At 38.5% G+C, this 18517-nt stretch overlaps 1 protein-coding gene across 1 annotated transcript in view; it reads right to left on the bottom strand.

Moving 5' to 3' along the window:
- Positions 1-17024, bottom strand: part of LOC123827225 (transmembrane 4 L6 family member 4) — a 31641-nt gene extending 14617 nt beyond the window's left edge. Inside the window, exons 1-2 of the mRNA XM_045851665.1 lie at positions 16607-17024; positions 15788-15877 (exon numbers count right to left, since the gene is read on the bottom strand). Of these exons, the coding sequence (XP_045707621.1) occupies positions 15788-15877; positions 16607-16780 (264 nt within the window). The 5' untranslated portion in view covers positions 16781-17024. The remainder of the gene's footprint in view (positions 1-15787; positions 15878-16606) is intronic.
- Between the last annotated feature and the right edge of the window lie 1493 nt (positions 17025-18517).

Genomic DNA, 18517 nt, shown 5'->3' with positions numbered 1-18517 from the left:
AAATCTGAGAAAATAATGAAAGAAAACTTCCCTAATTTGGTGAAGTTAATAGACATGCAAGTAGGAAGCATAGAGAGTCCCAAACAAGATGGATGCAAAGAGGACCACTTCAAGACACATCATAATTAGTTGGGCCTCCTATGACTGCAGAGAGGTTGTGGCCTGGTGAGGACTAATTCTCTCCCTCAGTGGAGAAAAGAAAGGTCATTTGGGGGGACTTCTGGCTAAGATAAATGCATAGGTAAATGCCCTTTGCTTCCTTGCACAACCAGAAGAAGGACAACAACAAATTAAAAACAAAAAACAACCAGAACTGCCAGAAAATAGAACTGTATGGAAGTCTGACAACCAAGGAGTTAAAGAAGAAAAATTCATCCAGATTGGTAGGAGGGGTAGAGACAGGCACCTGGGGTGGAGAGGACATGTGGCAAGGAGATGGATTGGGCAGGCAACCCATTGGCTGTGGACTGGGTGGTCCCACGTTCACATGTGGATAAGCCAGGAGGAACAACTAGGGAGCAAGATAGGCCACACAGCCCAGGGTTCCATCACAGGAAAAAATAAGGCCTCATAATCTCTGGCTGTAAAAATCTGTGGGAGTTGTGGTAGCAGAAGAAACAGCCAGTCTCTCAGGAGAGTCCATCTGAGGGACCAGTGGGGTCCTAGAATGTACACAAGCCCACCCACACAAGAATCAGCACCAAGGCAGTACCTGGAAGGGCACCATTCACTTGTGGGTGGTGGGGGAAGGGACTGAAAATGGATTGAGAGCTGAGCAAGCAGCAGTATTCCCTCTCTGACTCCTCCCCCACAGACAGTGCCACTATGAAGCAAAGTGAGTTGTCCCACTCTGATAAATACCTAAGGCTCCACCCCTTACAATGCTACAGGTACACCATGACCAAAAAATATGGCCCAAATGAAAGAACAGGTCAAACTCCAGGAAAAGAACTAAGTGAGGAGGAGATAGCCAACCTATCAGATGCAAAGTTCAAAACAGTGGTGATTAGGATACTCACATCCTAATGATTGAGTACAGCTATAAAATAAAGGAAGATATGAAGTCCATGAAAGTGAAATAAAGAAAAATATACAGGGAACCAACAGTGAAGAGAAGGAAACTGGGACTCAAATCAATGATTTGGAACAGAAGGAAGAAATAAACATTCATGTAGAACAGAATGAAGAAACAAGCATTCAAAAAAATGAGGAGAGGCTTAGGAACATCCAAATCATAGGGGTGCCAGAAGGAGAAGAGGAAGAGCAAGAAATTGAAAACTTATTTTAATAAATAGTGAAGGAAAACTTCTCCAATATGGTGAAGGAAATAGACTTCCAGGAAGTCCAGGAAGCCCAGAGAGTCCCAAAGAAATTGGACCAAAGGAGTAACACATGAAGACACATAATAATTACATTATCTAAGATTAAAGACAAAGAAAAAATCTTAAAAGCAGTAACAGAAAAGGAGAGAGTTACCTACAAAGGAGTTCCCATAAGACTTCCAGCTGATTTCTCAAAAACACCTTACAGGCAAGAAGCAACTGGAAAGAAGTCATATTCAAAGTCATGAAAGGTAAGGGCCTACAACCTAGATCACTATCCAGCAAAGCTCTCATTTAGAATGGAAAGGCAGACAAAGTTCTTCCCAGATAAGGTCAAGTTAAAGGAGTTCATTATCACTAAGCCCTTATTACATGAAATGTTAAAGGGATTTATCTAAGAAAAAGAATGATCAAAACTATACACAGTAAAATGACAACAAAATCACAACTATCAACAACTGGACCTAAAAAACAATAACAAAAACAAACTAAGCAAACAACTAGAACAGGAACAGAATCATAGAAATGGTGATCACATAGAAGGTTATCATTGGGGAGGGGGAGAGGGGAAGGGGGTAAAGGTATAAGGAATAAGAAGCATAATTGGTAGATACAAAATAAACATGGGGCTATTAAGAATGGTATGGGAAATGGAGAAGCCCAATAACTTATATGTACAACCCATGCGCATGAACTAAGGGGTGGTGAGAAATACCAGTGGGAGTTGGATGCAGGGTGAAGGGGGATAAAAGGGAGAAAAAATGGAACAATTATAATAGCATACTCAATAAGATATACTTAAAAAAGACACATAATATTAAAATACCAAAAGTTAAAGATACAGAGATAATCTTAAAAGCAGCAAGAGAAAAGCAGTTAGTTAGCTACAAGGGAGCTCCATAAGACAGTCAGCTGGTTTCTCAAAAGAAACTTCATTGGCTAGAAGGGACTGGCAAGAAATATTCCAAGTCATGGAAAGCAGGAATCTACAGCCAAGATTGCTCTACCCAGCAAAGCTATCATTTAGAATCAAAGGGCTGATAAAGAGCTTTCCAGACAAGAAAAACTAAAGGAGTTCATTATCAAAAAACTATTATTATATGAAATGTTAAAGGGGATTACTTAAGTAAAAGAAGATCAAAGCTACAAACAACAAAATAACAAAAATACATATCTATCAACAATTGAATCTAAAAATAGAAACTAAGCAAACAAGAACAGAGACAGAATCATGGATACAGAGAGCATTTTGATGGTTTGCTGATGGGAGGGGTCTGTAAGGGAATGGGTGCAGAGGTGAGCAGATTAAGTACAAATAGGTAGTTACAGAACAACCATTGGTATGTAAAATATAATATAGGGAATGGAATAGCTAAAGACCTTATACGCATGACCCACAGACATGAACAATGATGTGGGGATAGTCTGAGGGAGTGGGAGGTGCTGGGTGGAGCAGGGCAAAGGAGAAAATTGGGACAACTGTAATGGCAAAATTCATATAGTATATTTAAAAAAAAAATTAGGCCCATGGATGTAATGTCTCTTCTAAACAGCAATAGGAAAATAGCATGGAAACATAATAATTTTGGAAATAAAGGTGGAAAAAGATCGCTTCTATTACTTTGGTGACATGAAGGTGTACTTCAAAGTGAAAAAGTTTATTTTTCTTAAAAATAATATTTATTTTAAATTTACAGTTGTACAATATTATACCACTTTCAGGCATACCACAATGATTAATCACATATAATGATTAATCACATATAATTACTAAGTGATCACCCCAATAAATATTGTACCCATCTAACAACATACATAGTTATTACAATATTATGACTATATTCTCTATGTTGTACTTTACAAGCCCATGACTATTTTGTAATTACCAATTTGTACTTTTTAATCCCTTCCTCCTTTTCACTCATGCTACGCTTCAACTACTCTCCCATCTGGCAACCATCAGCTTGTTTTCTGTATCTGAGTTTGTTTCTGTTTTGTTTGCTCATTTATTTTGTTTTTTAAATTCCACATATAAGTGAAATCACTGGTGTGTGTCTTTCTCTGACTACCTTACTTAACATAATACCGTTTAGGTCCATCTATGCTGTCACAAATGGTAAGATTTCATTCTATTTATGGCCATGTAATATTCCATTGTATATATAGTATCACTTCTTCCTTATTCATTTGTCTATTGATGGACACTTTTAGGTTGCTTCCTTATCTTAGTTTTTGTAAACAACACTACAATAAACATAGGGGTGCATATATCTTTTTAAATTAGTGTTTTGAGTTTCTTTGAATAAATATCCAGAAGTGGAATTGCTGGCTCCTTCTTTGCCTTTTGTTATAACCTTTGTTTAAAGTCTGTTTTGTCTGGTACCGGTATTGCTACCCCAGCTTTTTTTAGTTTTCATTTTTATGAATATTTTTTCCATCCCTCTTCTTTCAGTCTGTGTGTGCCTTTTGATCTGAGAGAATATCTTGTTGGTGGCATATGAATTGGTCTTATTTTCCTAACCATTTAGCCACCCTATGTCATTTGATTGGAGTATTTATTCCATTTGCACTTAAAGTAATTGTTGATAAATATGTAGTTATTGGTATTTTATTATACATATTTTTTATCTTTCTTCTATCCTTTTAAAAGTAGTCCCTTTAAGATTCCTTGTAATATGGATTGTGGAGATGAACTCCTTTAGCTTTTTCTTGTCTGCAAAGCTCTTTATCTGTCCTTTGATTCTAAATGATAGCTTTGCTGGGTAGAGTAATCCTGGTTGTAGATCCTTGCTTCTAATCACTTTAAATATTTTCTGCCAATCCCTCTAGCCTGCAAAGTTTCTATTGAGAAATCAACTGACTCTCTTATGCAGCTCCCTTGTAGCTAACTAACTGCTTTTCTTTTGCTGCTTTTAAGATTCTCTTTTGGCTTTTTAATTATGATGTGTCTTGGTATAGGCCTCTTTGAGTTCATCTTTTTTGGGACTCTGCACTTCCCGGGACTGCATGTCTATTTTCTCTCCAGGTTAAGGCAATTTTTTGTCATTATTTCTTCAAACAGGTTTTCAGTTTACTATTCTTTTCCTTTTCCCTCTGTTACCTGTATGATACTAATGTTGGTATGCTTCATGTTGTCCCAAAGGCCCCTTAAACTATCCTCATATTTTTACATTTCTTCTGTTTTTGCTGCTGTTTTCTGCTTCCTTATTTTTCCACTGAAGATATTATCTTATGCTTCATCTAACTTGTTGATTTTTTCTAGTGTATTCTTCATTTCAATTATTTTTATTCATTATTTCTGACTGGTTCTTTTTTATGTTTTCTTTTTTATTAATCTTTTTTAAAACAGATTTTGTTTACTTATTTTTAGAGAGAGGGGAAGGGAGAGAGAAAAAGAGGGAGAGAAACATCAATGTGTGGTTGCCTCTTGAGCGCCTCCCACCAGGGACCTGGCCCACAACCCAGGCATGTGCCCTGACTGGAAATTGAACCAGCGACCCTTTGGTTTACTGGCTGGCGCTCAATCCACTGAGCCACACCAACCAGGGCTTTTTTTTTATTATTGGTCTTTAAGGTAAATTTTATTAATAGAATTCTTAATAATGAATCATCCTTACATATCTGAAATAAACTCCATTTGGTAATGATGCACAACTGTTTTAATATTGTGCTGGGTTTGGTTTACTAATATTTTGCATTCATGTGCTGTATAATGATGTCTTGGTCAACAACAGGCCTGCATATATGATGATGATTCCATAGGATTGTAATAGAAGTGAAAATTTACTGTCACCCATTGATGCCATAGCCTCACAACCTCTAGTGCAACACATTTCTCATGTGTTTGTGGGGATGCTGGTGTCAACAAACATTCTACACTGCCAATGGTATAAAAGTATAACACGTGCAGTTATATAGGGTATGTAATACTTGATAATACATAACTATGTTGCTAGCTTAGGTATTTACTGCACTATAATTCTTATCCTTATTTTTGGTTTTATTTTATGTTTTCTATCTCCATTTTTAGGTTTCCTATCTCCTTGTTGAAGTTCTTGCTGAGATCATTGAACATCCTTGTAACCAGTGTTTTAAATTCTCCATCTGGTAGATTGCTTGTCTCCATTTTGTTTAGCTCCTTTTCTGGAATTTTGTTCTGCTCTTTCATTTGAGACATTTTTGTTTTTTTCTCACTTTGGCTGCCTTCTTGTGTTAGTTCCTATGTATTAGGTAGAGCTGCTACTTTTGCCATTCTTGGTAGAATGGCCTTAGGTAGTTAAGTGTCCTATGAGGTCCAGTGTCTTTCTTTTCACCTGAGCTGTGTGCTTCAAGTTTGTCCCTTGTGTGGGTTGTGTGTGCCCTCTTATTGCAGTTGAGCATTGAGTGCTATTGGAATATCATTTGGAGGGATTGAGCCTCAGGAAGATATGTTGTGAGGACTGACTGTGGCTACAGGGAAAAAGCCATGTGAAGGTGCTGAGGCTAAAGCAAGATTTGCTTTGGTTGGGTTCTGGTGCCTGCTCATTTTGCCCATTGGTTGTGTCTCTTGTAAAGGTGGTTGGGTGGTACTTTGCTGTGGTCATGAAGCTGGCCACCATGTGTATTGATGGCTCTTAGGAGGGCTTCTTGTTCAAGCCAAGTTCTCCTGTTGCCTGTGCCCTGCTACTTGGTATGAGCTAAAAGAGATCTTTAGATGGTTTCCGCTTGCAAAGCCCAAAAGTTTTCAAGTCAGAATATCCAGACTCAAATCTCAGGATTGTCACTTTTTTCTGTGTGATAACTCTGCATAATGTATGTTTCCTCAGGATCTTAGTTTTTCCATCTATAAAATGGGCATGATAAAGCTTACCTAAAGGTATGTTGAGAAAATTAGATGTGATAACCTAAGTTAAATGTCAGGTACTTCCCTTTCCCCTACATGTATTACTAACAATCTTATCACGATGTATATTTGGGAAATAGGATTTGAAAGAGAGGACCAGGTTGTGCCTGGACAATTGAAATCTATGTGACAATGAAGTTTCACTTTTGTTCATATTTGTTTTTGTATCATATATAAATGTGTTTTTGGTGCAACCTTCCAGACTGAGCTATGGCCCCATATGCCTTATGAAGCCTTGTCTGACTTCTTAAATAGAATGTACCAATCCCTCCTTAATACCTCTTATCTCAGGTACTTGACTATCTAAACTTCTATCACAGCACAATGCCTGAAGACTCAAATGTGTAGCTTTTTATATCTGTCTTCCCCATCCTAAGCACAACCTCCTTAAAGCCCTGAGCAGTGAATTCTTTGAAGCTAGTTAGGACATTGTTCAATTTTTCTTCTTCTTGGCTTATCAAAGACACTGGACAAATACCTGTTGGATGTTTTAAATGACTAAGGTTTTATATTATTTATTATTTAGATTTTTTTCTTGATTTTTATGTTTAGAGTATCCTAAGTCCACTCTCACCATTGAGAACATTTGTGAATAAAATCTAGGTCATGAATGAATGAAAATTTTGTTCAGTTTATCATATTAGAACAGCAGTATCTTTTCCAAAGGATCTTTTCTTGAATAATTTTTGAAATTGAGGAATTATATAAAGTTAAATAGGGTTTATTCCTATTGTATGTCTAAGAATCTTTGTGATATACTTACATGTGTGAAATTTCAGAAAGGGAACATATTACTTATGCAAAAATACAAGAAAATTATTAACTTTCAGATTATCCTTCAGACCTGAGGGAATTGTGTTAGATTTGAGCCTTAATTTCACCTATCAGGCAATCGGTCACTTCCTCAAATGTCTATTTTGAAAACCGAGTAGAGCATGGGGAGGACATTTGTCAGATACAACCCAATTAATGCTAGATGACAGAACTAATTGAAAATTTTCTTAACACATTTATTAATTAGGAAAGTTGACCTTATAATTCATAGTACTGGCTATTATAGCTAACAAGCCTTTTAGGGCGTTCTAAAGGAACACACAGTATTTATGATTGTAGGGAATACTAATATATACCTGCAAGAGGAATGTTTGAATATGGCATTTGTCTTATGTGAATTAATATTTGTGAAGGAATAAGATTTCCACTGACAGCATCATACATGGATACAAAAGTGCACGCCCAAACTAAAATGGAAGAAAGATGCAGTGGAAAACTTTTGATGGCTCCACAAGTGTCTTTAACAGAAGCAAATATGTTAATATTACATAAGCATAAATACATTAAAAACACATGAGTGGGGGTAAAAGTCATATTTCAAAATGAATATATTAAAATTACTTTATGTTTAATACATGTGATTTAAAATAGGCACATGTCACTGAAAGTTTACATATTAATGTTAGTCAAGAGCTTATTTTGAAACTTCTTTATGGGAAACTAAGAATTGGTTTTATATTAATTATTGCTTTGTATTAGGGTATATATAGTAATTTGCAGAGTTTCTCAGTCTCATGGAACCTATAACCTTCTTTTGTGTGTGAGTTCTTGCAAGAAAACACTTCAGGAAATGTAATTCCTATTCTGAGAGAGCTTGTCTAAGGAGTCCTTTGTCTCTGAGCCACCTCCATGCTTCTTCGAAATAGCTGATCAGTTAGACTCAGATGGTCTACCTCTAGGAAGGGTCAGATTGTCCCAGTGCAGCATGGAAACTTACACTCAGGTCAGGGTCTTCTAACATTATTCCTGGCCTTTCAGAGCAGAGATCTGAGTGCTCTGAAACACTTTCATCATAGAGTGGGCTGTCTCTCATCATAGAGTGGGCTGTCTCTAGGAAGGAAGGGTTTCCTCACTTCTTAAAAATAGTTAAAAGTGACCCAAAACCAGAATTTCCACTAAATAAATGGTTAAATATTTTTATAATTATTTTTTTTAAAAAAGAAAATCTCAGTAACCATCTAGAGCACATCTCACTTTCTAGATAATAAAAATAGTTTCATTCCATAAGAGCTTTGGACACATAATGCCATTTAATTTTCTCAGCAAACCTGTGAGGTGGGTAGTATAATGTACATTTTCCAGACAGAAAACTGAGGCCACTAGAAATTAAGATGATTGCTCTAAATCTAAGAGCAAAGTGGCATGACTGGGATGAGTTCACAGCCACTGCTTCCAAAGCCCATGCTCTGACCTTGTGACTTTCCCAAGTCACATGTCTAGAAGGTGGCTGAGCTAGATTGTGAACTGGGGTGTCTACCCTCCCTTCCCAGTGTCCTGTACCCTCCACTCCTTAAATTGAACACACACCTCCACAACACACTGCCACTAACACCAGACACTCTTGTTCGTGCAAGTTTCCCTGTGAATGACATTGGTTTTCTCAGAGAAATAAAACAGCATATGAGGAAAAATTTCTTTTTGCTTACTTGACTTGATTTCTAATCATTAGTCAGGAATTATTAAACTACTGATTGAGAGTGTCAGAGTATCTAAAATAGCTGTAATGAAAAGGAAAGACTGCATTTATAGGGAAGCACTTGGAACTCCAAGGAGACCTGGCTCCAACCCTCAGCATCACCCAGGCTCCAACCTCTCTGGCCTCAGTTTCCTGTGTTAAACATAAGAAAGTGGTGGAAAGTTCTAGAAGGGCCCTTAAGTTAAAGCAACCCAAGACTTCAACATCTATTGTTAGTAGTGAGAGGAGAAATTGACTAGTGCTATTACTGCTGTGTGAACTGAGTGAGGCTTTAGATATCCCTCTTGGAACATTTTAGCCAGTAAATGTTTATAGACACAAAAACAGTACAAATGCCAACATTCTATATTTTAGGCAAGTCTAAATAAATTTAAAACCAGGTTAACATAAAATATCAATGAGATGATTTTTCTCTTTACCAAAAAGTTTCCACTGTAAATATTGTCAATACAGTTATGTTATTTGTATATACAGGATCAAGCAAAAGTGGGTGTGTTGTTGTTTGTATGGAAAATAATGCAATAATTAATAAGTAATAATATAAGAATAAACTGTGTTTTGTGTACTCACAACTATAAACCTTCTTTTTTCCCACCCTGTGTGTGTGTGTGTGTGTGTGTGTGTGTGTGTGTGTGTATATATATATATATATATATATATATATATTTAGATATATATTTAGATATATTTAGATCTATATAAAATATATTTTTAAAATTATATATATAATTTAAAATTATCTAGTATCCACCATTAAATCTTTTTTTAAGTATGTATATTTTCTTTAACTCAGCATATCTAAAATATCATTATTTTATCATATAATTAATATAAAAGTTACCAAGGATATATTTTACCTTCTTCTTTTTGTACTAACTCTTTGAAATCTGGTGTGTATTTTATAGTTATGTTACATCTCAATTTAGATCAACCACATTCCATGTGCTCAACAGCTACACATGGATAGTGACTGATGTACTGGACAGCATAGTTTAGAACAATTGAAAATTAATTTTTTTGTACTAAACTTTTAAACAAATGCATGAATATGGTCTGTATTGAATTTATGATGTGGATTAAAATGGGGATCTATAATAAATCTAACTAAAAGTAACCTCATCTGGTGATCTGATCACAAATTGTTAACTGGGCAGATCATGGTGGGTATGCATGCAACAGGCCTAAAAAAGGCTTATCTTCCCCTTAACCGAGGTCGTAAGTCTCCTTGTGCATCTAGGTTAACAGCCTTTGGAAATGCCTGTTTTTCAGACCCCCAGAGGTAGAACCTCCCTCAAGGAATCATCAAATCCTGTTAATTACCCTATAATCCAATCACAGAGATTTCCTTGCCCTGCTTGCTTTCTTTCAGCCTTCATTTAATCTTCCTTATATTCCTTCCTTAATTCCCAATGAGTAAGAAAGAACACCAGTGGTCCTTTTTTTGATGCACTGGAGACCTTGCTTCCTGGCATGTCCTCAGTGTGGCTTCAATAAACTCATAAAAATTCTGTACAGGTTTGGATGCTTGCACATGGACAATGTTACAGTTATTCTCAGGAGGGAGGGACATGTAATAGAGGACAGGAACACAGTGACTCTCAATTGAACCAATAATTTTAATTTCTTTATAAAGTGATCTGAAGACAATATGGCATTGAGCATAACTTCATAAAACTACAAGTGCCATGTTCTGTTTTGACATTCCAATTTGAAATCATAGCTCACCTTAAGATAAATAAAACAATCACCCCCAAATTTATTTTTCATGTTTTCAGATGAAACACACAAAGTACACTTTACATCATTTTGTTTTAAGTAATTTTAGGTTCAGAAGTCTCTAAAAATTGTCAAATTTGGCAATATGGAATAACTTTAATTTATCATGGGTTTCAAGATACACAATTTTTATGTTAAAAAGTTATTGAGATCAAGTTGTATATGTTAGAGAACAGATGCTATAAATTGGTGTTTTTTTTAAGTGAATAGACAACAGGTTTGGAATATCTCTGGAAGAAGACTCAATAATTGGGAACAGCGGTAACTCATGGGGTTTAGGGGAGAAGAAGAGAAGAAGCCAGAGTCTGGAGTCAGGAGTAGGAAGCTTCCTTTGTAGTCTTTGTGCTGTGAAAATGTTTTTCCTCAGCTAAATGAATAAATGCTAAAGAGGGACACTAGAGTGCAATGGTCATGGGCATGAATTACAGGCAGACCATTCTGGGTCTGAGTCCTTATTACTCCCTTTTGACCTTGGTAAGTTAATTTTCTGAGACCTCCATTTCCATTCTGTAAAATAAGGCTCAATAAAAGGTACCTGCCTGAGGGAGACCATAATGTATAAGATTGTCTAATCAATAGTGAATAGGACATCAAATGACCCCAGATAGGTGGGTTATTACAATAGATAGTGCCCAGTACTTCACTGATGGGATACCCAGAAATCTCTTTTGCTTACATCCACGTTTCAGATAATTTCCCACGTCATTAGCAAGCACTTGTAATGTTATTATTATATCATAACATTTTTATTATCATATCCTGACACATTCATTTCTACAAATACAATATGGAAAGCATAACCCTGAGGAGGAAAACAAAAGTAAAAATGCTAACTCCCTTATGGCTGTTCAACACACCTGTTCTGTCCACATTGATAAAGAAATTTGTTTATGTATATGCTGTAAACCCTTCCCTTGAAATGGGAGATAAAAATATCTTCTAATCAGATGCGCTTTAGTTCACCACTTGTCAGCTTTAAGACTCCCCTTTCTGTTGGGCTGTGGGAGCAGACCACTTTGGTAGGACCCCAGCTCTGTCCCCATCCACAGTGGGTCCTTGGTCAGGTGTGTACTAATGTCTGCTGAACCAGAGGAAAGAGGCACTAGGGACTGGGAAGGGAGTAAAAATGGGTGGTTTGGGACATGGTGTTTAGAGACTTGGGTAGTAGCAACATGTTGCGGAAACATCTCTGGTAGACAAGGAGGTTCCTCCTTACCAATTATGCTAAAAGATATATAGAGATTACCTGCTTCCCCCACCCCACTTAAAATGGTAATGTCCTATATTTTGTACCTCAGCAATGCCAGGGAAGTGGGGACAGATGGCAGAGACAAGTGTTACAGTCAGAAAGATAATGTCATGTGCCTCAGATTCCCTATTTATAAAGTGGGGTGTTCAATGCCTAACTGAAAGGTTTATGAGAATTGAAACTGTAAGTTTGGAAATCACCTGAAATCCCTCCTGAGTGTTCATTTACTTCATTCATCCAACAAGCATTTATTGAGAACATTTGTCCTCGATACCTAAGGCACTTGGTATTACTCTCCCTTTCCTGGCACACTAATACATCTTCCCCCAAACCTTGCAATGTTCCTATAAAAGGTAGCAAGTGCTATGATTAATTTTATAGCATAAAAAATATCACGATGAAGGAGTCTCCGTACTATATTTCTACTTTGAAGATTATTATTTCAAAAGAACTCTCTTCTTAAATACCCCTCAAACTAGCTGAAATGCCCACCCCAGAAATGCTCACACAAGGGGCATCCCTAGGGGCCCTCCTGAGGACTCTATAATGAAACACTCCTTTAGGGCCTGACTGAAATCTTCATGTCAACAGGCCTATCAGCCCTCTGGCCCTGCCTATGGGCAGGATGGACCCTTATCTATGTAAAAAGGATGCTGAAATGTGTCCCTGCCCCTAACATATTTCCTTAACAGTCTACCTTCATTTCCATTATTAAAGATGCTCTTTGAGTCAAGGCCTTCAAAAGGCTCCTATTACTTACTTACATACTTAACACGAATGAGCTGATGAAATTAATTAGCAGTCCCACTGAACCCTGAGAGATCAATGTTTAAAAAGGATCACAGGGCAGAAGAACCTCTAGTATGGGAGGAAGAGGTTGAGACCTGAAAATAAACCCAGGTCCTTTGAAGTGCCCCCCCCCCACCCTCACTTAGTCCAGCTCATTGAAGAAGGCAGAAGAGGGTAGATGGGGGCTGGGTTCCCATCTTGCTCTTCCTTGGAGGAGAGTGTATCTCCATTTTCTGGTTTCACCATGAACTATCAATTACAATTTTTTTCAGGTCTACAGTCACCTCATCCTGCTTCTACTGGCGATTCTTGTTCCTGGTTTTACTACCCAAAGAAAGGAAAGAGAATGATGCAGCTGACTTCTGAAGAATATTCCAGAAAAATATAGCAAAGAAGAGGAGAGAGAGGGGCTAGGAAAGGAAGGGAAGGATAGAGAGGAAGGCCTTCAGACTGCAACAGGCCTTAGCCCCACCCCCCACACAAATGGCCTGGTGCGTTTATGCTCCGGGGCCTTTCTGCCCAGCAGGGTTTGTTGAACAATGTTCCACAGAAGCCCGGTGTTCCTTAAACACCTGGAGGAGAATGCTGTGAGCCTTTGGGACATAATTCAAATCTTTCCGTGTTATAGCACCGATCAGATTATGCTGTTGCTTCTTTCTTTTTGTCTGATAAAATGTTTGTAAATACCTTTCTTCATAAAATGGTTATTGCTTTGCTCCAGACCCTCAGAACAATAAGGAAACAGGGCACCAGAGCAGCGACCTGGGTCCATGGCTCTTAGGGGCAGGACAGGGACGCTAAACAAAGGCTGGCTCAGCCTTGCCCAGCACAGGCCATCGTGCCAAGCACACGCCTAGGACTGCCACGGTAATATTTTAATTTTTGATAAAGATGTAAGGTATGCACATACTTTTAGTGAATGCTATTTTTAAAATTTGGCAGCTGGATTACAAACAAACAAGACAAAAACAAGAAATGGTTCTGCTGTCCACCGGTTCCAGCACGGCCTGTGGACAATCAGCCAGTCATTTGGAGGTGTCACCCTCAATCACACCAAGGGCAGGTCATATCAGGTATTCAGGGATGAGTGGGTGGTTTAGGGAGCTCAGAGGGACAACTTGAATTGGACCCACCATATGTTTCAGATCATATTGACTTAACTGTTCTTGTAAAAACATGACTTTTCAGCCCTGGTTGGTTGGAGCGTCATCCCATAAATCAAAAGGTCATGAATTCAGTGTCTGGTCAGGGGGCACATGTTTAAGTTTCAGGTTTGGTCCCTCGTCAGGGTGCATAGGAGATGCAACCAATCAATGTTTCTCTTTTGCATTGATGTTTCTCTCCCTCTTCCTTCCTTCCTCTCTCTCTGAAATCAATAAGCATGTCCTCAGGTGAAGAAAAAAATAATAATAAAACTTAAAGGTGTGACTTTTCAGCCTCTGTCTTGGACTTCACATAAATCTAACTAGAAAACAAACTTTGTACAATACCTTGAATGTTATTTCACTTCTCGCTCTCGTTGTATGTAAAACAAAAAATAAGAATAAACAAATAAAACCCCTTGTTTTAATGGGCTAATCTTCATCTCTATTCAGCATCAGGGAATGAGCTGGTAGATCTGTAAGAAGTGAGTCTTGTTTCTTTTTACCCAATTTCCTTAATTGCTGTTCTTTTTCAAATTCTCATCTTCAACTTATTCCTTCAAGTCTCCCAAGTTGAACAGAATTACATTTAAAAGGGAAAATTAGTTTTATATTTTTCCTATTTAATTCCTTAAAAATATCACATTTAATACATATAGTATAATCAGATCAAACTGTGGTTATTTTACAACTCTTTGTAAATTGTGATTTAAAGGTCATTATAATAATTCATGCTTACTTGGGACTCAAGATGATGTGAAGAAGGTGTGATCGTTTTCTTTGCATGATCTTTGATTTTACATGGAAATCCATGTGGTATGCACAATGTACCAGCCTCAGCCCTTTGTGTGTGCTCAATAAATATTTTTGATGGCACAAATGAGCAAATATGGTTACAAAGAATGATGACATGATTTTGTTTCAGAAGAAGAGCTCTCCCTTTAAGAAGTTCAGGTGAGTGGGTATAGTTTATCACTAGGGTACGTGAGTCTCTTAGGTAGACAACTGAACCTCGGGAGAGTGGAGCAGGAGCTGGCCTTACTCATCATCATTCTCTCATTCCAGTTCTATTTTGTCTTTGTCATATCAACTTCTTGAACTCTTAATACTTTTCTTTAATTTGTCTGAATAGAAAACTAGAATCTTCAGCAAACACAACACAATATCATTGAATTCTTCGTTAATATTGCTTGCATTCGTGGAGTTGAATGCATGTTTTTTTTTGTTGGAAAGGGAGATTATAAATGTTTAGAAAAAGTCAAGACTTCTTTCCATCAAAATAAGAATTTTGTGTGATAAAATCAAAGGGTTGAAAGAGAAAAGGAATGACTTTCCATGTTATTGAAAAATACAGCACATCTATGTACCAACAAGCAGAGTGTGTCCCAAACTTAGGAAATTCTGATCTAGTCCAACTTCCTCCTATTACAGGTGAGCAAAGGAAGGCAAAGAGCAGCATAGTAACCTGCCTATTTGTGGAAGTGAAGCCCGACCCTCTGTCCCAGAATTCTTCCCACCCCACCATAGAACAGTGATGCCTAATCTCTCTGCCCACTGCAAAAAGATGGGTGGCTACATGAAGGTAGAAGTCCTGAGGCAAAATCCAGGGAGAAGTGGGAAGAGCTGGGCACTGAGACAGAGACCTAGCAATGATGTGGATGGGGACTTTAGGGGGCTACTGGGAAGGGAATGTTCCCTTTTACTGATGGACCAGAGAAGGAAATGACTTGTCTAAGGTCTCAGGGCCTCTCATGGCTGAGGGAGAGGTCCAGTCCCCTTCTCAGCCTGCATTCTTTATATGGCACCATGCAGCTCTCCGGCTCAGACATCCCTGCTTGTTTTTAAAATATAAAATGATACTCATTCCCTATAAATAAGAGGGCACTTGTGTGTTAAAATGTACTTTTATTGTTACTTTCCGTCCACAGGAAGAATTTAATTTCTATCCCTTTACCCGCTGTCCCCAGAGTCTTGCTTGGGGTTGATTACTCATCTTCAGCTCAAAATGCCTAACACCAGGGGACAGTGTGCCCTGGAATAATTCTCATGTCTGGCCCCCTACCCTCCCCTTCCCCCCGCCCCGCCCCCATTACTCACCGCAAATCTTTTTCCACAGCTCTCGTTGCCACAGCACCCACAGCAGTCATTGTTCTTTAGGCCCAGGAACACCAGTGCGGGGAAGAGCATCTATGAGCAAGAGAAGCAACTCAGAATGGCTCTGAGATGTGAAAGGAAGACTCATACCTGTCTGTGTGTGTGAGAAGTCACAGCTATGACCTGGAATTTGGTGGCCAAAGGGACTAACAGGGCATGGCTGATAGGGTGGGCAAGTGTTATTGAACATTTAGATGCCATTTGGCCATGCTGCAGTTTCAATGGATCAAGATTTCAATATCTAACAACATAAATTTACATTTAGATGGTAGGTTAGGAAAAGAAAAAAAATGTGTCCTCAATTGTCATGAAAAGTACCTCTCTCTAAAGCAGAAGTTCCCAATCTCTATTGAGAAAAAAAGGTAAGAAATCCATGCATGGATGGAAGAAGATTCTACTGACACCTGCCTATCTGGGGGGTGTTTAGTCAATCAGTTGGCTAGAAAGTGTATTTCTACATGCACCCCCCCCCACATACTGCTCTCACCCCAGCACCATGTCCTGTCAGAATAAAGAAATTCTGTGGCCTTTAGATAATTCCTGGAACTTAATTGAACCTCGAGAACTACCAGCCCAAGTTTAAATTACTTAGTAAATTTGGGGGGCATGGTCTCCTTGTCAGGTGCTAATGGAGAAGGGAAAAATTAAGGCATTGACTTCATTCATCATGCAATGCTTAGGCTGTTGTTAGCAATGAAGTATCCTGATAGAAGAATGGGGTAAAAATCTCCTCGAGGAGGATTTTAAGGCTTTCCTACTCACCAAGACCCCGCTTCCTAATACTCCTCCGAAAAACCAGACCTCTTCTGAAAGGTATTTGTTGTCGTCTATCACTTTTCCTCCAGGGAAAAATAACAGAATGTTAGCCAGACAGCCAAAAACAGAGAGGGGAATCAGCGTGCCCCCCAGGCACTTGGCACAGCTCCCAGTGCACATGCTGGAAGAGTACAGGGATGGGCTGGGAGAAATTCTCTTCACTGCCTCCTTCACAGTGTCTCTTCAAAGTTGTCGGCCAGAGGGTTCTAGTAAATGTCCCCAATTCAATCCGTATTTGGAGCAGAGAAGCAAATCAGCCTGTGAACTGTGTCCGTGGAGTTGCTTCAGCTTCTCAAATACAGCAGAACCTCGATGACGATGGATATTTATACATTCTCCCTGACCTGGAGCCCCCCCTTTTTGTTTTTGCACTCCCATAAATGAGATTATGTTCAGTGCAGTCATTTTGCCATGGAGACCAATAACCTCTGTTAATAATCCACCTATGCAGACAAGACACTCACATTGTTGCAATCGGGCACAGGGCTGGAACAAACAGCATTTGGAACTACTGCACCTTTAATCTGGCAGTGTCCCTGCCCAAATAAAGAAATATTTTCCCAAGGCTCTTTATAAATCACTGTATAAATTCAATTACAACCTAGCTAAACTGATGTTTCTGAAGTACTTCGTGGTGGACAGTATGTGTCTTTGTTTTTTCCACTGCAAGCCTGAAATGTAAGGATTATTCAAAAAAGATTCTGTTTTCTTCAATACAAAGGTAAGAATTTAATGGTCTAGTTGACTAACACTAAATTCAGGCCTATAGGACTTTTTAAACAATAAAATCTGTGTAACTATTCATTTTATTGCCTGATTGCTGTATTTCTATACCTGTTACTGCATCAAGTTCTATCTCTTTTCCTACATGATATGGTGGAATTAGAAAATGGTTTTGCAATCATCCTGTTCAACTACATCTTCCATGAAGGAATAAAAACCTCTGCCTTCTAAGGGGAAAGGAATGTTGGTGTTGGGTAGAAGAGAGAAAGGACACTGTAGAGTAGACTGGAGGCCAAGCAGGCAAAGTTGGAAGAGCAGCTAGGGAATGAAGGAGGCAGTAAGATGGACCCCTACTGCAAACTCTGCAATGGCCAGGGTCAAGATTCAGTTACTAACTTGTGATACTTTGTGTCACTGAAGAAGCTCTCTGTCATGCCTAGACCAAGCTGTACATTAGGCCATGACCTGCTTGGTACTGGTGTTACAAAGGTCTAAGGAGTGGAACAGGGAGCCTGCTAATTCTTTAATGAAAGTCTAGAGGTTAGAATTAACAATAGGTAGAATTTTATAGGGAGTCAAGTTTTAGCTGAATAAAAAGAATTATTATTATGATGGTGGTGATTCCTGTCAGGCAATGGGGTTTTCTGTCCCTCCCAGAGAAGCAGTGAGGGGCACTTTGCCAAGGCTCAGGGACTTTTGGCCAAGGAAGCTGTGGATCAGATTCCAGAGAAGTCAGTGTGGATGGGCGATGAGGCTCCTTCTAAAGATTCTAAGAAGTGTGTACTGGTTTCTCTGTAGAGATACTTTCGGAGCTGTCAGGTTTGGGGTGAGAAGAGAAACAGTAAGTGTTTATTGAGTGTGCACAATATACTGAGCACAAAGAAGCACTTTAACTGCTCCTCACTCTTCGTGAAGAAGGTACACCTCTTCTACAGGTTAAGACACTCAAGCTCAGAGAGGCTAAGTATATTATGCAAGGTCATTCCAGCATTATATGGGGGAGCTAAAATTTTAAATCAAGACTGTGTCACCAAAACCCAGGCTATGGCCTTCTAATAGATTTTCTCTTTTAGAAATTAAAAAAAATTATTTTCAGTAGAATGGTACTATGTATACAGTATCTGGATACAGTGA

This window comes from Phyllostomus hastatus, unplaced genomic scaffold, assembly GCF_019186645.2.
Source record: "Phyllostomus hastatus isolate PE091 unplaced genomic scaffold, TTU_PhHast_1.1 phas_contig_86, whole genome shotgun sequence".
Classification (NCBI taxonomy): domain Eukaryota; kingdom Metazoa; phylum Chordata; class Mammalia; order Chiroptera; family Phyllostomidae; genus Phyllostomus; species Phyllostomus hastatus.
This window is presented reverse-complemented; position numbering and strand designations above follow the sequence as displayed.